The following is a 15,414-nucleotide window of genomic DNA, read 5'->3' as shown; positions in this document are numbered from 1 at the left end:
AAAATCTAAATAAATGAAATTTGGCACATACAGTCATAAATATATCAATGATTTTAGATTAAACTGGTCATCTGGCTGATACCACGTTGATCTATCTATTGGTATGTATGAGAAAACAATAATTTAAAAACGTAAAAAATTATATTCCTGATCAATTGATCTGTATCGAATGTTGGACCCAACAGGTTAAAAATAAGATGCCCACAATTCATATTCGATTTTTTAGAGGTTAACTACAAGATATGCCATATTGTGGAGATATATAAAAAACTAGAGAGCGGAATTTTTTATGCTTGATTTTACAAGTAATGTAATTATATGTTTAAAGATTTAATAATGCTATTTCGAAAAAAAGAAAGAAATTCGAACTTCCATTCCGAAACATTGTGGCCTGATTACATTTAAAGCTTAATTCGTTTATCTTATTCTTATCTGGCTTCACTGTTGCATTCTATTGCTTAACGATTTTTCTATCTGTCAATTTACAGAAAGTATTGCCAACATAAAAATAATATCGTGTTATAATGTAAATTTTTTTTTCTGCTCTTTTAGAATGATATTTCGACGCCATTTTTTAAAAAAAGTGACAAATACACAAAATTCAGGATAACACCTTTGTCACTATATCCCTCCCTGTTTATATTCGTCTATACAAAATTCTATCAAAATAATAAAATATGAGTGAAATTTCCATAATATTAAAAGAAGCAATACGTAATGCTTAGAAATTTAAATATTTTTGAAATGAGAATTTATTCATTTTTCTAATTCAAAAATTGTATTATGAAATCAAATCACGCAATTAAGCTAGGCGCTTAGTATTTCAATAGCAAATGTATTATAAAAATCTATAGCATCTGCTAATGCACAGCAAATTTGGAAAAATTCTATTAAAATCAGAAAAAAATTGCACGGAAATAAAATTCGTATCGCTGAAAAGATGTATTTTAAATTTTATTTTGGTACAGCAGTCATTTTTTGAGCAATAATATCCTCTGAAATTATTGAAGAAAAGCATAAGTATTTTAATTCATTTTTGAGTATTAAAAATCTAATTAAAATTTTGAAAAACCTTTTTTAATAAATTTCCTATTACTCAAAAAGTAACTTGTGCCAAACTTGGTAGCTATAGATCTAATGGCATCCCTGTAGAGCGTTTTGAAAAAATTTTGAATCTTGCCTCACGAGACTAAAGTACATCATTGAATCGTTTTAACCTCCAAAATGACCCCCTTTGTCACGAGTGTAATAGCATTAATAATATTGAACACATAATTCGTTCGTGCAAAATATATACTTATTATAGGGACAAGCTGTGACTTTTCTACTATTATATAAACAAGATATCTCCTTCAAAAATGTTCTGAGAAAAATAACTGCAAACAAAACAGATTTTCAAGTTTCTCTTCAAGCAATGAAGCACTTCACTATTCACTAATTCCACTGATCACATTCTGCTGTGGCCTCTGTGGGTCTTTTACCTTATCATCATTCCGTGTTGCGTGAACTCTTCGTTTTGTTTCACCTTCTTCAATTGAACTTTAGAAGCCTGAATATGGATTGAATCGCTCAGCGAAACTGCTCTGTAACTGCTAACTGACTTAAACTCCAATTTGTCTTTGAGCGCGCTCTTGTGTTTGCAAAAATTTCTTGCTTTTTAAATCTAGAATAATAGGAAATAGCAGCTTTTGTTTCTATAAATCCCTACCTCTTACTTCTTTCAAGTACATCATTATATTAAAATGCATAAAATTCTTTTTTACTTTCTTGTATAGGAAGTATACAAAGAGAAAGTATTGCAAATTCGAAATGTTGACTAATCTCCACCTTCGAGAGTCCAGAAAAGGAATAAAGTCTGTCTATGAATACTATAACTCAAAATTGCTTTGGATTATTTGGTTGAAATTAGTCTTACATATATATATATATATATATATATATATATATATATATATATATATATATATATATATATATATATATATATATATATATATATATATATATATATATATATATATATATGTGTGTGTGTGTGTGTGTGTGTGTGTGTTTCAAAATTCTATCAAATTTTGAAAAAAATTTGAACTATAAATTAAAACGGTAACTACAAATCTAAGAGATTTAGACTGATAAAATTTGGTATACAGATTTAGTATTTAAAGCATAGATATTTATAAAATTTAGATCCAAATTTGTCAAGGGATGGATTGTCTGTCGATCTGTATTTTCACAAGCATATTAATACGATGGTTCAAAAACGCAGTGACTAAAATATATGAAATTTGGTATGTGATCTTTTGACTGCAACTGTAATTCTATGTCCAATTTTTGTTTAAATTGGCACGGGAAATAAACAGTATCCAATATGAAAATTCGATGCTTTGGAGTTTATGTATTAACTATACCCCATCGATTCATCGCCAAAGATCGCAGAGTAGATACATTCGGCTTCAAAGACGAGCGGTTAATAATACACAAATACATTTATTCGAGAGTGTAGGAGAAAATGACATAGTTCTTCACTTGTTTGTATTCTATTAACATGAATTCAACGGAGAATATATATTTAGATATCACGATGTGTCTGCACTTTGGAAATTAATTTCTTATACTTTGCCTAAAATGCAATTATTATATCAGTTATAGCATCCCCAATATTAAAAAAATCATACTAAATTACAATGAAGTATTTCTTAATATTTTCTCAATGGATTTAGTTCATTTCCAATCAGTACCAAATGCTGAATTCAAATTTACACTAAAATGAAAATGGCCAAATATTTTGATATTGGAAACATTTATTTAGAATTCAACTAGTGTGAGAGAAGACAAAATAAAGAGACCAAACTTTAAAAAGAAATTTTACCCTTTATTTTCAAAATAAGGTCAAACATATACAAGATTGAAAGACACTTTCATTGCATAGTTTTATGTGCTGCCATTTTATGGAATTAATATATGTTTGTAACCCTAAACAAGGTTATTTGTTGAGATTTGATAAGCTTCTCTCTTTGATTAAAAAAATCGTTTGGCAAATTAGAAAAGAAGTTTCAACATCCAAAATGAAATTAAGTTTGTACAGTCTTAAATTAAATTAAATTAAAACTTTAATTAAATTAAGTTGAAGCTTTTAATTTGCCTTCTGTTATATTCCATTCCTCTTGCTTTTTAAAATAAACCTGAGTGATCCAAATAAAAATAAACTCATAAAGCACCTTTTGGAATGTTTGTTATATTCACCTGACTATAAATGTTTACATAATTAGTGAAAATGCTAAAATGAATGATGATTATTACTAGAAAACTGCAAGCTCATAATTAATTTTACATTATTTAGTTGAAAAGCAACTTCTATCTCGTATTTTTTATACCACTGACTACATTCATAATAATGTATGTGCAAGAAATTTTTTACAATAATTTAAATTATCTAAGAAACGCCTGAGAAACAGGTATTAATATTTATCTTAATAAAGTAATTTTAAAATTCTTTTAAACGAAACATTTTTCTATAAAAAATAATTGCGATGAATTTAAATTTTTTTTTTAAAGCGAGCATTTAATGATTAAGAAAGAATTCTAAAAAGTGAAAAGAACTTGGTTCATAATGTAATTGATCCCTGTTCATTGATTATTTTTCATTCATCGTTTAAAGAAAAAACCAGAAAGAAATTAAGAAAAAATTATTCAAAAACTTTGAGTATCGTAGTGATTGGTTTTATTATATTTGGAATTTATTTGTATGAATAAAAATTTTATTTTGAAAAACTCTCTTTCGTTTCAAAAAATATATATAGATAAAAATGATTACATCATTCATGGAAAATTGAAAATAATTGTACGGAAAGATTATATAAAAATACCAAATACTTTTATGAATCATTCTCTGAGCAGTTTTTATTCCAAAATCGTTACAGGAAAAATGACGACAAAGGTGCGCATGCGCGTAGATGACGCGTTGAATGATGAGACAAATGATTCGTTTTATGATCTAGGCTATAAAAAAACGAGGGGGAAAAAGAAATAGAACCTGCACATAAAATGTGACATCGAAAATATTGATTATAGCATTGATCTAGAAACGTCGGATTCGATTTGATTTGTTGTATTAACTAGAGTGATTTGTTGTATTTCTGATTTGGAAACTAATCTCGATTTACACTAAATAAAGCCTTTGATATTCAAGTACAATTAATTTTTTTGTTCAAGAATATTTGAAATATTACTTATGGTCATTGTATTCTTTATTTTTTTAATAATAGATGTAGTGGATGGAGAAGGAAATGGGGTAATGTTGGAAGGAAAAAAAAAATTATTTTTTCTTTTTATTCATGCTATTTTAGGGCAAATGAATCTAAAAAGCAAAGTCTGTTGCAGCTTTGACTATACCACTATTTTAAAATAATCTACTAAATTATTTCTTTTACCCGGCAAAATGTATGAGAAGCAATTAATTGAAAAAGAAAGCTCAGATAAATATGCATTTTATGAATATTATTTTCTACAGTTGTAATCATGATTTTTTTTTTCATTTGTTTAATAAATATTCATTTTGTCAAAAGAGAAAGGATATTTACATATTTTAAAATAAAACGTGATTATTTACGAATGTTCATGGGAAAACAATATATTTTAATAATTAAAATTATTATTAATCTGTAAATTTATTTTATTGAAATAGGATAATTTTATAGTCATTTTTCCTTTGATTACAGTTCTTAATTATTTACAATAAAACATTTTGTAAGTAATCAAATCTAGAGATTTCTTTTTAACTTTTGCAGTGATTTAATAATGAATAAAAGCTTGAAAAAAACCATGAATAACAGATGCCGATTTTTTGTAACTTCCTTTAATTTTTTATAGGGAAAATCATACTGAAAATGGAATTCATAAGTCAGAGAAAGTAATTTCTAAATGATTATTTTCCGTGATTAAAAATGCTTTTTAAATTATAAATTGAAATAATTTTTAATAATTTCAATTTATTATTTAAAAATAATTTTTAATAATTACATTGTTTGAAATATAAATTTATATAATAATTTTTACATTTTTTTTTTTTTTTTACAATTTTGCATATTATATAAGTAATATATTCAATTACCACTACAATTTTGTACAATAATGAACATAAAGAAAAAAATTGAATTTTGAAAAAGGTGCTAGATAACATTTTGAAAATTAAAAAAAATAATTAAATTTTAGTAATGGTTTACTGCGCTGTTTGAAAATGATAACTTTAGTAAAATCTGTTATGCAATTCTACATGTGAATTATTGAAGCAGAATTAAAGAATTATAATGTATTTTAGAATTTTAAACAACATTGGAGTACCTAATGCATTATGTGTATTTTTCTATTTTAAAAACTGACACGCTTTTTTTGTATTAATGGAATAAATATTTTTTTATTTCAATTTTTAAAAAAATAAAATACTTTTTAATATATTTACATTTCTTTTATTGTTATTTCCAACCATCTGAGTAAAAAGATGACACAGAAGGAAAATAGTTGCCGTACTGTTATTGGTGAACATTTCCAATTCTTTCAACTCATAACTACTGAGTAACCTGTAAAGTATTTATTACTTATATAGTCGGACTTTATCTGTCTTTCAAATGTCATTTATTCACTCTTTCGATTTAACTTACCAAATTGATTGCTGAACTGTTTGATTGATAGGTCGCATGTGTTTCCCTTCACTGTCAATAACATGGTGGAATCATAAAGGGTCGTTGCAATTATGAGGTAGTCAGTGGTATAAATAGCAAAAAGCAAATGATAAAAAACGTGATTTTTAATGATAGATCTAAGTATGAGATTGCTAGTCATCTAAACGATTAAAGTTTGATTTCCTAACTGGTGTACTGAGGAAGGTATGGTTTTCTTAAGTTAGAAGATGAACTCCTTTCATAGCTTGTTTCCTTGCTGCCACAAAAACGAAAAAATAACAAAGAATTAAGAATTCTATTGGATAATACAGGTACATACAATTGCATATCTTGGGTTTGTCTCTCATTTAAAAAATAATGTACTTTGTGTTTTCTCTCGAGAGGTGGAGTGTTGTGTCTTCGCAACCGTAACAGGCTCGAAGAATTTTCCCTGTCATTAGCCGCTGACAGGAAAAATTGCCAGATTGTCATTGCTATGTATGCTTCTTAAAAGGTGACGTTCTCCTGGAGTGGTTCTGATTTCATAGCCATCTTGTATTCCGGTAGTGTAGGAACAGAAAACAAGTGTTGCCAACATTTGCTGACAATATCTACTTTTGTAAAGCCGTGGATCCCACAGGAATGCTAAAACTTAAATAGTTTCTAGATCTGGAATCTGGTCGATTTCAAAGTTAAGTCTGGTAGTACAATTCAAATTACTACTGCATCAAATTGAGATTTGGCAGCAGTTTTGGAGGGGGAAAAAAGATCGAGAGGTGTAATCTGCTAGATAGACTAGAAATTATTGCCGAATAAACACGTCAATATAGTCTTAATTCTGAAACCAGATCTAGAATATTTTGGTCATTAAGAAATCTACACTAATCAAAGCTTCAGAGCTTGGAAACAGTTCACGCTGGATTTCCAACTCATGATTCCTAAAACATAGGAATCATCAGAATTATTTCACTCGTTATCATGATGTTATGCATCCACAAAGGTGTGGAAACAAACTATCATTGATCTCATTTCAATCTCTCTCATAATGCATGCGTTCGTAAAAGATGATGGAATAGAACCATGATTATGGAAATACTCTCTGGTAGTTGAAAATCTTGATCTAAATTTGAAGGATTACATTTAGCGCTATGCTGCAAATTTTAGATCTGATGTTGGCTCGTTGAATGCGTCAGAGAAATACTTCGATCAAATAGCATCTGTTCTGTGACACCTACCAGGAGAGGTTGTGCTCTGGAACAGCACACGCGCGCTCTTCTGCACAGTCCAGACACACACTGGAATGAATAGGGTGGGTGTGTGCGAAATCTCTGTGGTCACACACACTGTATATCTTTCACAATTAAAAATCTTATCACAACAGCTTCTAAGTTCGAAAAGTTTTTTTATCACAAGACAAATATCCGCTCATACGAGGGACTGTCACAGGGAAGTGGTTGTTCCCCCGAAATCCCAGTCTGGTTCGATGTGGTTGTTATTGTTGGACTTTTTCTTCTTCAAGGGCTTTGGAACCTCTCCGAAGACGCAGTTCTCTATCCCATTCATTGTGTGGTATTCGGGGCCACACGTTGAATTCAGCGTGAGCACTGAAGAGGACGCCGAAACGGGCTGGAGGATGTTCATTTGGGATTGGTTGGGAATAAGGCCCAGTACTGGGGCGTCCCTCCTCTCACTCTGCAGGCAGCAACAGACGTGTCCGATTATTCTGTCCAGAGGGTCTAATGAGTGCATCCACTCAGGTAGGAAGGACCAGTCCCGTAGTTTCAAGGGAAGCAGCGATGGTCGCTTCCGCTGCAGAACGTTTATCATCACTATAATAATGATCAGCAGTAGCAGTGGTCCTCCCACGCCAGCGAAGACTAGCGGTCCAGCCGCTGAGAGTCCAAACACAAACACGGGGAGTAAGAGGAACATGACCAAGAGGTAAAGAAGGCTGAACCATCGGTAACGGCTAGTCATCTCGCCCAACCCTTTGGCGAGAGGAATGGGCAGGCGAGTGGCTGGAATGGGATAGAAGAGGATGATCCCGGAGATGTTGAAGAACAAGTGGCAAAAGGCAATCTGCAGTGTGTCTTTTAGAGCGGCCGGTGGTGCAGCAAAAGCAGCCAGTAGTCCCGTGGCCGTGGTGCCTATGTTTGAACCCAGAGTGAGTGGATAGATGCGCTCCAAGGAGACCAGCCCCATGCCCGCGAGTGGTGTCAAGGCAGATGTGAAGACGGAACTTGACTGGACAAGGACGGTGAGGGCGCACCCGAGAGCCATTGCCACCCAGCCCGTAAACAGGTGATAAGGCCAGGGTGGTTCGACATTTATAATGCGCCGCAGCAATGCGGCAATAGGACCACCCAGAACGGAATGCAGCAGCTTGACTAGAGCCACGAGGCAGCCGCACAACAGTAGAAGAGATACGGCCAACAGGCACAGGCCCAATGTGGAATCCGACCAAGGTATACGCTCCAGGAGGTAACCACCTTTTTAAAGAAAAAGAGTTAAGAAAATAATGAATATATAAAAAGAAAACGTTTTTACATGCAATATTAGAAAGACTTTTAGGCATACTAATATTTTAAAACATGCCGAATACATCTGCGATGGAGATTTTCTCTGGTATTTCTGCGTCGATAAAATAAATGACAACCAAATTCCTTCAGAATAAAAGAGAGAGACAAGGAACATAAAATGTAGTTTTTTTTTTTTTAAGATACTTTATCTAATATAACTTTTTCTACTGAGTTTTAGAGAGAAGCTTATAAATTTGTTAATACAATATTTCTAATTATTACAGTTAATTAACTGTTTCTTTTGCGGTTAACAATTTTTTGCCAAATTGTATTTTTGGCGAAAAATTATTTATAAAAACAATATAGCTCGATAGTAATAACAATTAGTATTAATTATTAATGAGTATTAACCTAGATTGGAAACAATATAAACTATAAATTATATAGTTTCCAATCTAGAAAAATTGAAACAATATAAACAATAAATTATATAGTTTCCAATCTAGAAAATTTGAGCTATTAACTAGCAGTACTAAATAGAAATACTATAATTCTAGAGGAAATATAACTTTTTTTGGAAATATACTAAAATTTTGAATTTAGAATACTTCCAAATAATTTCTAATAATTTCCATAAATCATAAAGTTGAGAAATGATAATGTTTCTTTTTGAGCTTCTAGTAGGATTAAAAATTATTTATTTAGTTAGCTATGACATAGAATCCACCTAAAGTTTATCATAAGTATTAATTTTTTTACTAGTTAAAAGCCATTTAAGGATATCGAGAACGGAAATAGTTTATTCTCTTGCCACAAAATGTGTTTTATTCGGTAGATTTTTCCTCGTTTAATAATAAAGAATGAAATGCTCTTCCGGAATTTTCACTTGAATAATTATTACTTCTATATGACATGTTTAAATTTATAATATAGGGTGTTCATTAATTATTGTCGGGGTTTCCGTACCTCATAACTTTCGAATAAAAAATATTATGCAAAAACCGATTACGTATTCGTAAATTACAACTCAAAGAATTTTATTAATGATATTAAAGTGTAAATCTTGCACGATTTGTACTTTGTAGGCATGCAGCTCAAGGCGATTATGTATTCGTAAATTCGCTGAACAAATTTTGACTTTTGATAATCGTGCGGGTTCTCCGAGCCACATATTCTACAGTGATGTTTATTCACTTTTTCTGACACATGAAAAGTGGATTCGTCACTGAAGAACCATTTCCGAAGGTAATTTTCATCATCCTCAATTCGAGTCAAAATTTGTTCAGCGAATTTACGAATATTTAATAGCCTTCAGCTGAATGCCTACCAAGTGCAAATTGTGCAAGCTTTACACTTTAATATCATTAATAAAATTCTTTGAGTTGTAATTTACGAATACGTAATCGGTTTTTGCGTAATATTTTTTATTCGAAAGTTATGAGGTACGGAAACCCCGGCAATAATTAATGAACACCCTGTATGATTCATTTACAAAATTCAGCATCTTATGAGTAATAAAATAAGAGAAATGTGTTATTTGTTACATCACATGCAAAATCAAATGGCTTTTCTAATGGCATGCGAAAATCGAGGAAAATTTCTTGAGACTAAAGAAAAAACATTCAGCTAACTACAAAACCAAATGGTTCCAAATATTGTCAGGAAATTTAGAAAATGTTAATACTTGTTCGAATTTATATATAATTATTTTCATTTTAAATTGCAAGTAGTCTGTTAAATGCATTTTGTTTTATTTCTGTCACAAGCCACAAACTATGCATAACTATATTCACATCACATAATTGCGATATGAATATAACAAGGTAACCAATATTCACGATTTCAGTCGTAAATATAAAGATGAGAAAATTATTGCTGCAGTTTTTGGACGAATTAGGCGACATTTTGTCGTTTCTAATCAAAATTGACTCCATAAGCGATTAACTAAAACATACTGTTAAAATCCCGTTATTTCAAGGAATGTACTGAAATTCGGAAAAAAAAATGCTGGAAGTATCTCAGATTCCTATATAAACAGTGATTATTTACGATTAAAATTGCTTTCTATTCGTTCAAAGAAAGTTTTAGGCAGTGCACTATAATTATAACTCAGATGCGACAATGCAGCTCTTTTTTGATGTTTGCAAAAATATGGCGGCTGTGTACACGTTAATGTGGAAATTGTCGACAAATGTCGTTTTTTGAAGCTAGGATTGACTCTAAAGCGATAATCTAGAAGATTTAATTATCTTCTGGTTATCTCAAGCCATTATAAAATCAAAAAACTCAGAAAATACTGCAAATTTGCTGGATTGCGTTATTTTTTAAATGATATTTGATTACATAATGCTTTGTTGTGAAACAGTGCTCAGCAGAAAGAATCAGTATTTAATTCGAAACTATAGCTAATTTTTATAGTGATTTTATAATGTCCCAAAACCAACAATGATAGACTTATCGAAGATGAATTATGAAATTTTGAACCTTGAGACAAAAAGAATGACACTAAACCAGTGGCGTAGCTAATATTGACAAGGATCTGTGTCCTTTCTTAGTGAACACAGATTCTTGGATCCAAGAGTATCAGTGTTACTTCCCCTTCTTGGTAAGACTTTCAATATTTTTCTTCATAGATATCACAAAGACAAAAATATTTTTCAACATATTTCAAACCAAAATGATGAAAATTACGCGAAAAAATTTAATATCCGAGGACCATTTGTTCTCACTACGACACTGGTTGTGTTGTCATTCAACAGAGTTTGGCTGTTACTCGCCAAACTACTGCAAAAAATCATTTTCTGGTCTTTCTGAACCACGATGTCAGATTTGCCAAGCATCAGAGCTATACACATGTCGAGTCTCCAGTGGAATCGGGTCTGGAGGTCAAGATTCTCCAATCCCGAGCCACCAAGCACAGCCACCAAGCCACCCGACTCTTTTGCTGTAGGGACAATTTAAATTATCTATTCTTTCAGGAATGGGTTAAAATTGAAATTGCTTCTTGAAGTGACGTCAACACTATAAATAAAAATGTGAATTGGTTAGTGGGTCAGTATTTTAAAAATTAATTTTTGTATTAGAAGTAGTGAAATAAGATTTTTAAAAATAATCGAAATATTGTTACTCACAAGGTATTCTGGTTCCATTCTTAGAGCAAGCTTTAAGGAGAGAAACTTCCTCAGTTTCATTCAATTGTCCTGAAGCCAGCTTCTCTAAAACTTTTTTGTCCAGCTATAATAAAAGAAGATAAAGTATAAAAGGTTAATATTTTTTAGGAAAATTTTATAAATACAGTGGCTAATTCGAAGTTAAAAGTTGATTTAACCAAAAATTCAGATTTAAAAAAATGTTTGTTCTTAAAATTAATACGGCAAGAAAAAAAATAATAATTTTAAAGCTAAAAGGTAAAGATGTATTTTTAATATTCAACTTTTTGAATAAATAATTTCGATAAATAAACAATAATAAATTTAATTAAAAAGTGATAAAAATTATAATTTAACAAATTAATAATCTTTAAAAATGATAATTTGAATAAATAAGTCATTATAATTAATAAATAGCGTACAGCAAATTTGCAAAATAAAATATACAAATTACATTTATTGCATTAAAATCTTTTCGTAAAAAGCGAAAATTTTTTTTATTTTTTTCAAGCTTTTTCTTAATAAGTTAAAACTTTTTATAGCATTCTTTTATTCTCTTGTACAGAGAATGTCTTGTAATCGTCAAAATATTCGAACTCGAGATATTGATACATCTCCATACGGTAGCGTAGCATAGCAGTGGTGGCGTCAGTACATGTTGCTTAAGTTGAAGCGATTCCAATGACTTTTGTCAGTGCATTAGAATGTTATTTTTTTCTCTATGTTTCCCACTGGAAAATTCTGATAGCAGTTAAAAAGGTTCAAGAAATGTGATGGGTATAAGAAGTGATGGCATAAATATGACACGACATTATTACAAAGACATTTTGGCCACTCCGTTAAAATTGACAAAGACGAAAGCTTAAACATAAAAAAGGCGCCCAAATATATATTCGAATGATAGATTCAGAAAAAGTGCTAAAATCATGCCACGGATCTGTATTATGTAACTAATCACAAATGTCACACAAGGTTTCAACCACTAGGAGAAAACGCGTCTAAAACACATATGTGATTTTCGGGAATTATTAACACTTGGTAGGGATTATACGCCAAGAATAATCGCCAAGCATCTCATGATAGATTCAGTGAAAATGCTAAATATACTCCAAAGATCAATATTTTTTAACTATTCGCGGCTTTATCGAAGGCCCACAATTTTATGTGGGGGGGGGGAGAGAATAACACTTCTGTTATTCTCTCCCCCCCCAAGAGAGAGTTACCAAGATAATTTCGGAGAGATTTAGTTTCATTGAATGCATCAGCATGTTAAATGAAATAAACGCGGTGAATACATGGATTGACTACATTTAATAAAAAAAAAAAAACAACGAAAACAAAAAAACAGCAAATTGCAAAAATTAAAAGAATCTTTTTACACCTTTAGACTTCGAATTAATCAAAATAAATTCAAATTATTGCCAGTGTTTTAATATTATGCTAAAAGGATGTGAGAAAATTTCGAATTGCCGCTTACAGTATACTCCTGAGTATACGGTCTGATGTGGCGGAAGGGCAGGCCGGATAACAAAAAAGCCGGATTTCTATGAATTCGTTTCTTTGCCCACCCATACCAGAAGACAAAGTTTTTATACCAAAACTCACTGTTATAATGCGTATTTCCCCCCTTCTTATTTAGTACTAAGCCCTCCATTCATCTCAAGCAATGTAGAATGTGAACGCGCCCGGTGAATCACAGAAGTAGTTGCCAGTAAGGCGTCGAATTAAAATAGAAGGCTCTGTGCTGGTCGTTTATATACTGCAAGTTTCAAGAATTTACAAGAGAAAAAGTAAGTTAAAGGATATAAACTGTTCACATTTTAACTTAAATGCTGTAATGCCTAACAATTACGGTAAAAGAAAACCAGGCCGGATAATACGGAAGCCGGATAGTCATGAACCGGATACTCCGGAGTGTTCTGTAATTTGAATTAAAACTTTCGAATAAGCTGTTCTATTGTAAATACAAATACCACTTATTTCCTTTAGCGTAATTCATAAAATTAAACATTTTCTTAAGTATAATCCATTTGTTTGAAAATTTTCTTAAATATTCTTTTTAATTTTTTAAGTTATTCTCTGTTTTTAATTTTAGATTAATAACTGTATTTGAAAAAAAATCGCATTTTATTTTTAAGGATCGAATCAAGTGAACACAGATGTTTCAATTTATTGACAACTCTATAAATTATACTTTGTGAAATAAAAAATATTTCGTTACTTATAGAAACTTCTAGAATATGAAGTACAGTTGAAATTTTGCTTCATCTTCCACATCGTATCTTTCTTCATCCAGTGTTCATAATCCCTACGTCAAATCTCAGGAAATTGGGAAAGATTTAGAACATAAAACGTCTTTGCAGAATAACAGTTGTTTTGATCTTCCATAATCGTTCCAGTTACTTCACACCGTGATTTAACTGTGACTTGTGAGTAACTTTTCCTCCTCTTTTGTGTAATTACAGTAGCAGAAGAGCATTTTTTAATCACTCGTCGTGATTTACTGACTATCTGTTATAATCACGCAATCCTAAAAGACAGGTGTTCAAACTGTTGGGAAACGCGATGATCAGCCCGTTGCAAGATCTCTTTCCAAAAGAATGTTGTTGATCGAAAGGGAAAAAAACGAGAGATCAAGGTCAGAATTTATCGACCCAGGAAATATTCGGTTAAATTCGGTTGCATAATTTTTCCATTCATCGAATTTTCTGACATTCCGTTCGTTGTGGAATGTTCAAACTGTAACAATCTGAAAGTTCGGAAAAATAGAAAGTTTACAAACAAGGGGATTAAAATGAATTCTAAGTAAGCTTGCATGTGTCCGGGTTTGGCAGCAATTGTTCCGATTTTAAAGCTTGTCCGGATGTCCAGAGGGTGGGTGGGTGATGTTTTGTATCGGTTCATTGAGTAAGTGTAAATCATTTGAGACTCTTGGCGATCTAGATTTTAAACGACTTATTAGAACTCGAAATCGAGCTGCTAAATGGATTGGTGTTATATCCCAATTGACCGTTTAGGAATAAATCGTTTTAGAAACCCGATAATTCAATTTTTGAAGCATTTAACTTGTTAACTGAATTTGACGAAATATTTCAAAGCAAAACGAACTGAAAATAAGTTAATTACCGGTTAACAGGTTAAAGAATCATAACATTTTTGACAGAAATTTGAATTGAAAGTACCAAGAAAGTTAGAAGATAGATTATTCAGACTATGCACTTTTTAATTGTATTAAGATGTCATAGGGCTTTATTATATAGGATGGTTCATATGCAAAATGAGTAGAACAAGTGTAAGTTTATTAAGCTAACTTGGATTTGATGTGCATTGCATTTTACTGCTAAATTCCTGAAATCCCGATTATTATCTCTATGTAATTTAATACAAAAGATGAATGTGTGTATGTATTGGTACTCTACATCCAATGCCTGCAAGTACTCCTGAAACCAATTATGCAAATAAGTAAATAAAATCGAAGAAAATCAATGAAAAAAAAGCAATATATCCTTGCTTATTTTCTTATTTTGTCTTGTACTGTTGCCATTCTTGTCACGTCAAATTATCCGTATAAAAGATGATTTTTAATGCTGCTAGGATATATTTATTTTCTAGTGTATGAAGTATATACAAAGTATTGTAATCGTCAAAATGTTCGAACTCGGGATTTTGACGAATCTCCATGTTTTTGATCAAAAGTCCATGAGTTAAAAAAAAAGACATTTTTGAAAAATGTACGCCTGTTCTATCCTGTCTGTGACAAAGATAATCAAAAACGCTTGGAGCTAGATGGATGAAATTTTGTATAAGGTATTTACAACAAATTTGTAAATTTCTTCCAAATTTTTGAATAAAATACGTTCAAAGGAAGTCGATTTGTCCAGCTGTTCGAATATACGTTAAAACAGCAACTACAAAACGAAGAGAGCTATATAGATAAAATTCGGTACACAGATTTAACATCTATAGTATAGACACCAAACAAATTTTGAGCCCAATTCAACAAGGGGCTGACCGTTTGTCGGTCTGTACTTTCAGAAACATGTAAACGCGATAACACAAAAATCGCAATGTTAGAATATATCAAACTTG

The 15,414-nt window shown here is 31.1% G+C and overlaps 1 protein-coding gene across 1 annotated transcript in view; it reads right to left on the bottom strand.

The window, feature by feature from the left end:
- Window positions 1-2,851: 2,851 nt before the first annotated feature.
- Window positions 2,852-15,414, bottom strand: part of LOC129971424 (sodium-dependent phosphate transport protein 2B-like) — a 69,400-nt gene continuing 56,837 nt past the window's right edge. Inside the window, exons 5-6 of the mRNA XM_056085179.1 lie at window positions 11,308-11,410; window positions 2,852-8,146 (exon numbers count right to left, since the gene is read on the bottom strand). Coding sequence (XP_055941154.1) covers window positions 7,098-8,146; window positions 11,308-11,410 — 1,152 coding nt within the window. The 3' untranslated portion in view covers window positions 2,852-7,097. The remainder of the gene's footprint in view (window positions 8,147-11,307; window positions 11,411-15,414) is intronic.

Source organism: Argiope bruennichi, chromosome 6 (assembly GCF_947563725.1).
Source record: "Argiope bruennichi chromosome 6, qqArgBrue1.1, whole genome shotgun sequence".
Taxonomy (NCBI): domain Eukaryota; kingdom Metazoa; phylum Arthropoda; class Arachnida; order Araneae; family Araneidae; genus Argiope; species Argiope bruennichi.
The sequence above is the reverse complement of the archived record's forward strand: the minus strand, read 5'-3'. Positions and strand labels throughout refer to the sequence as shown.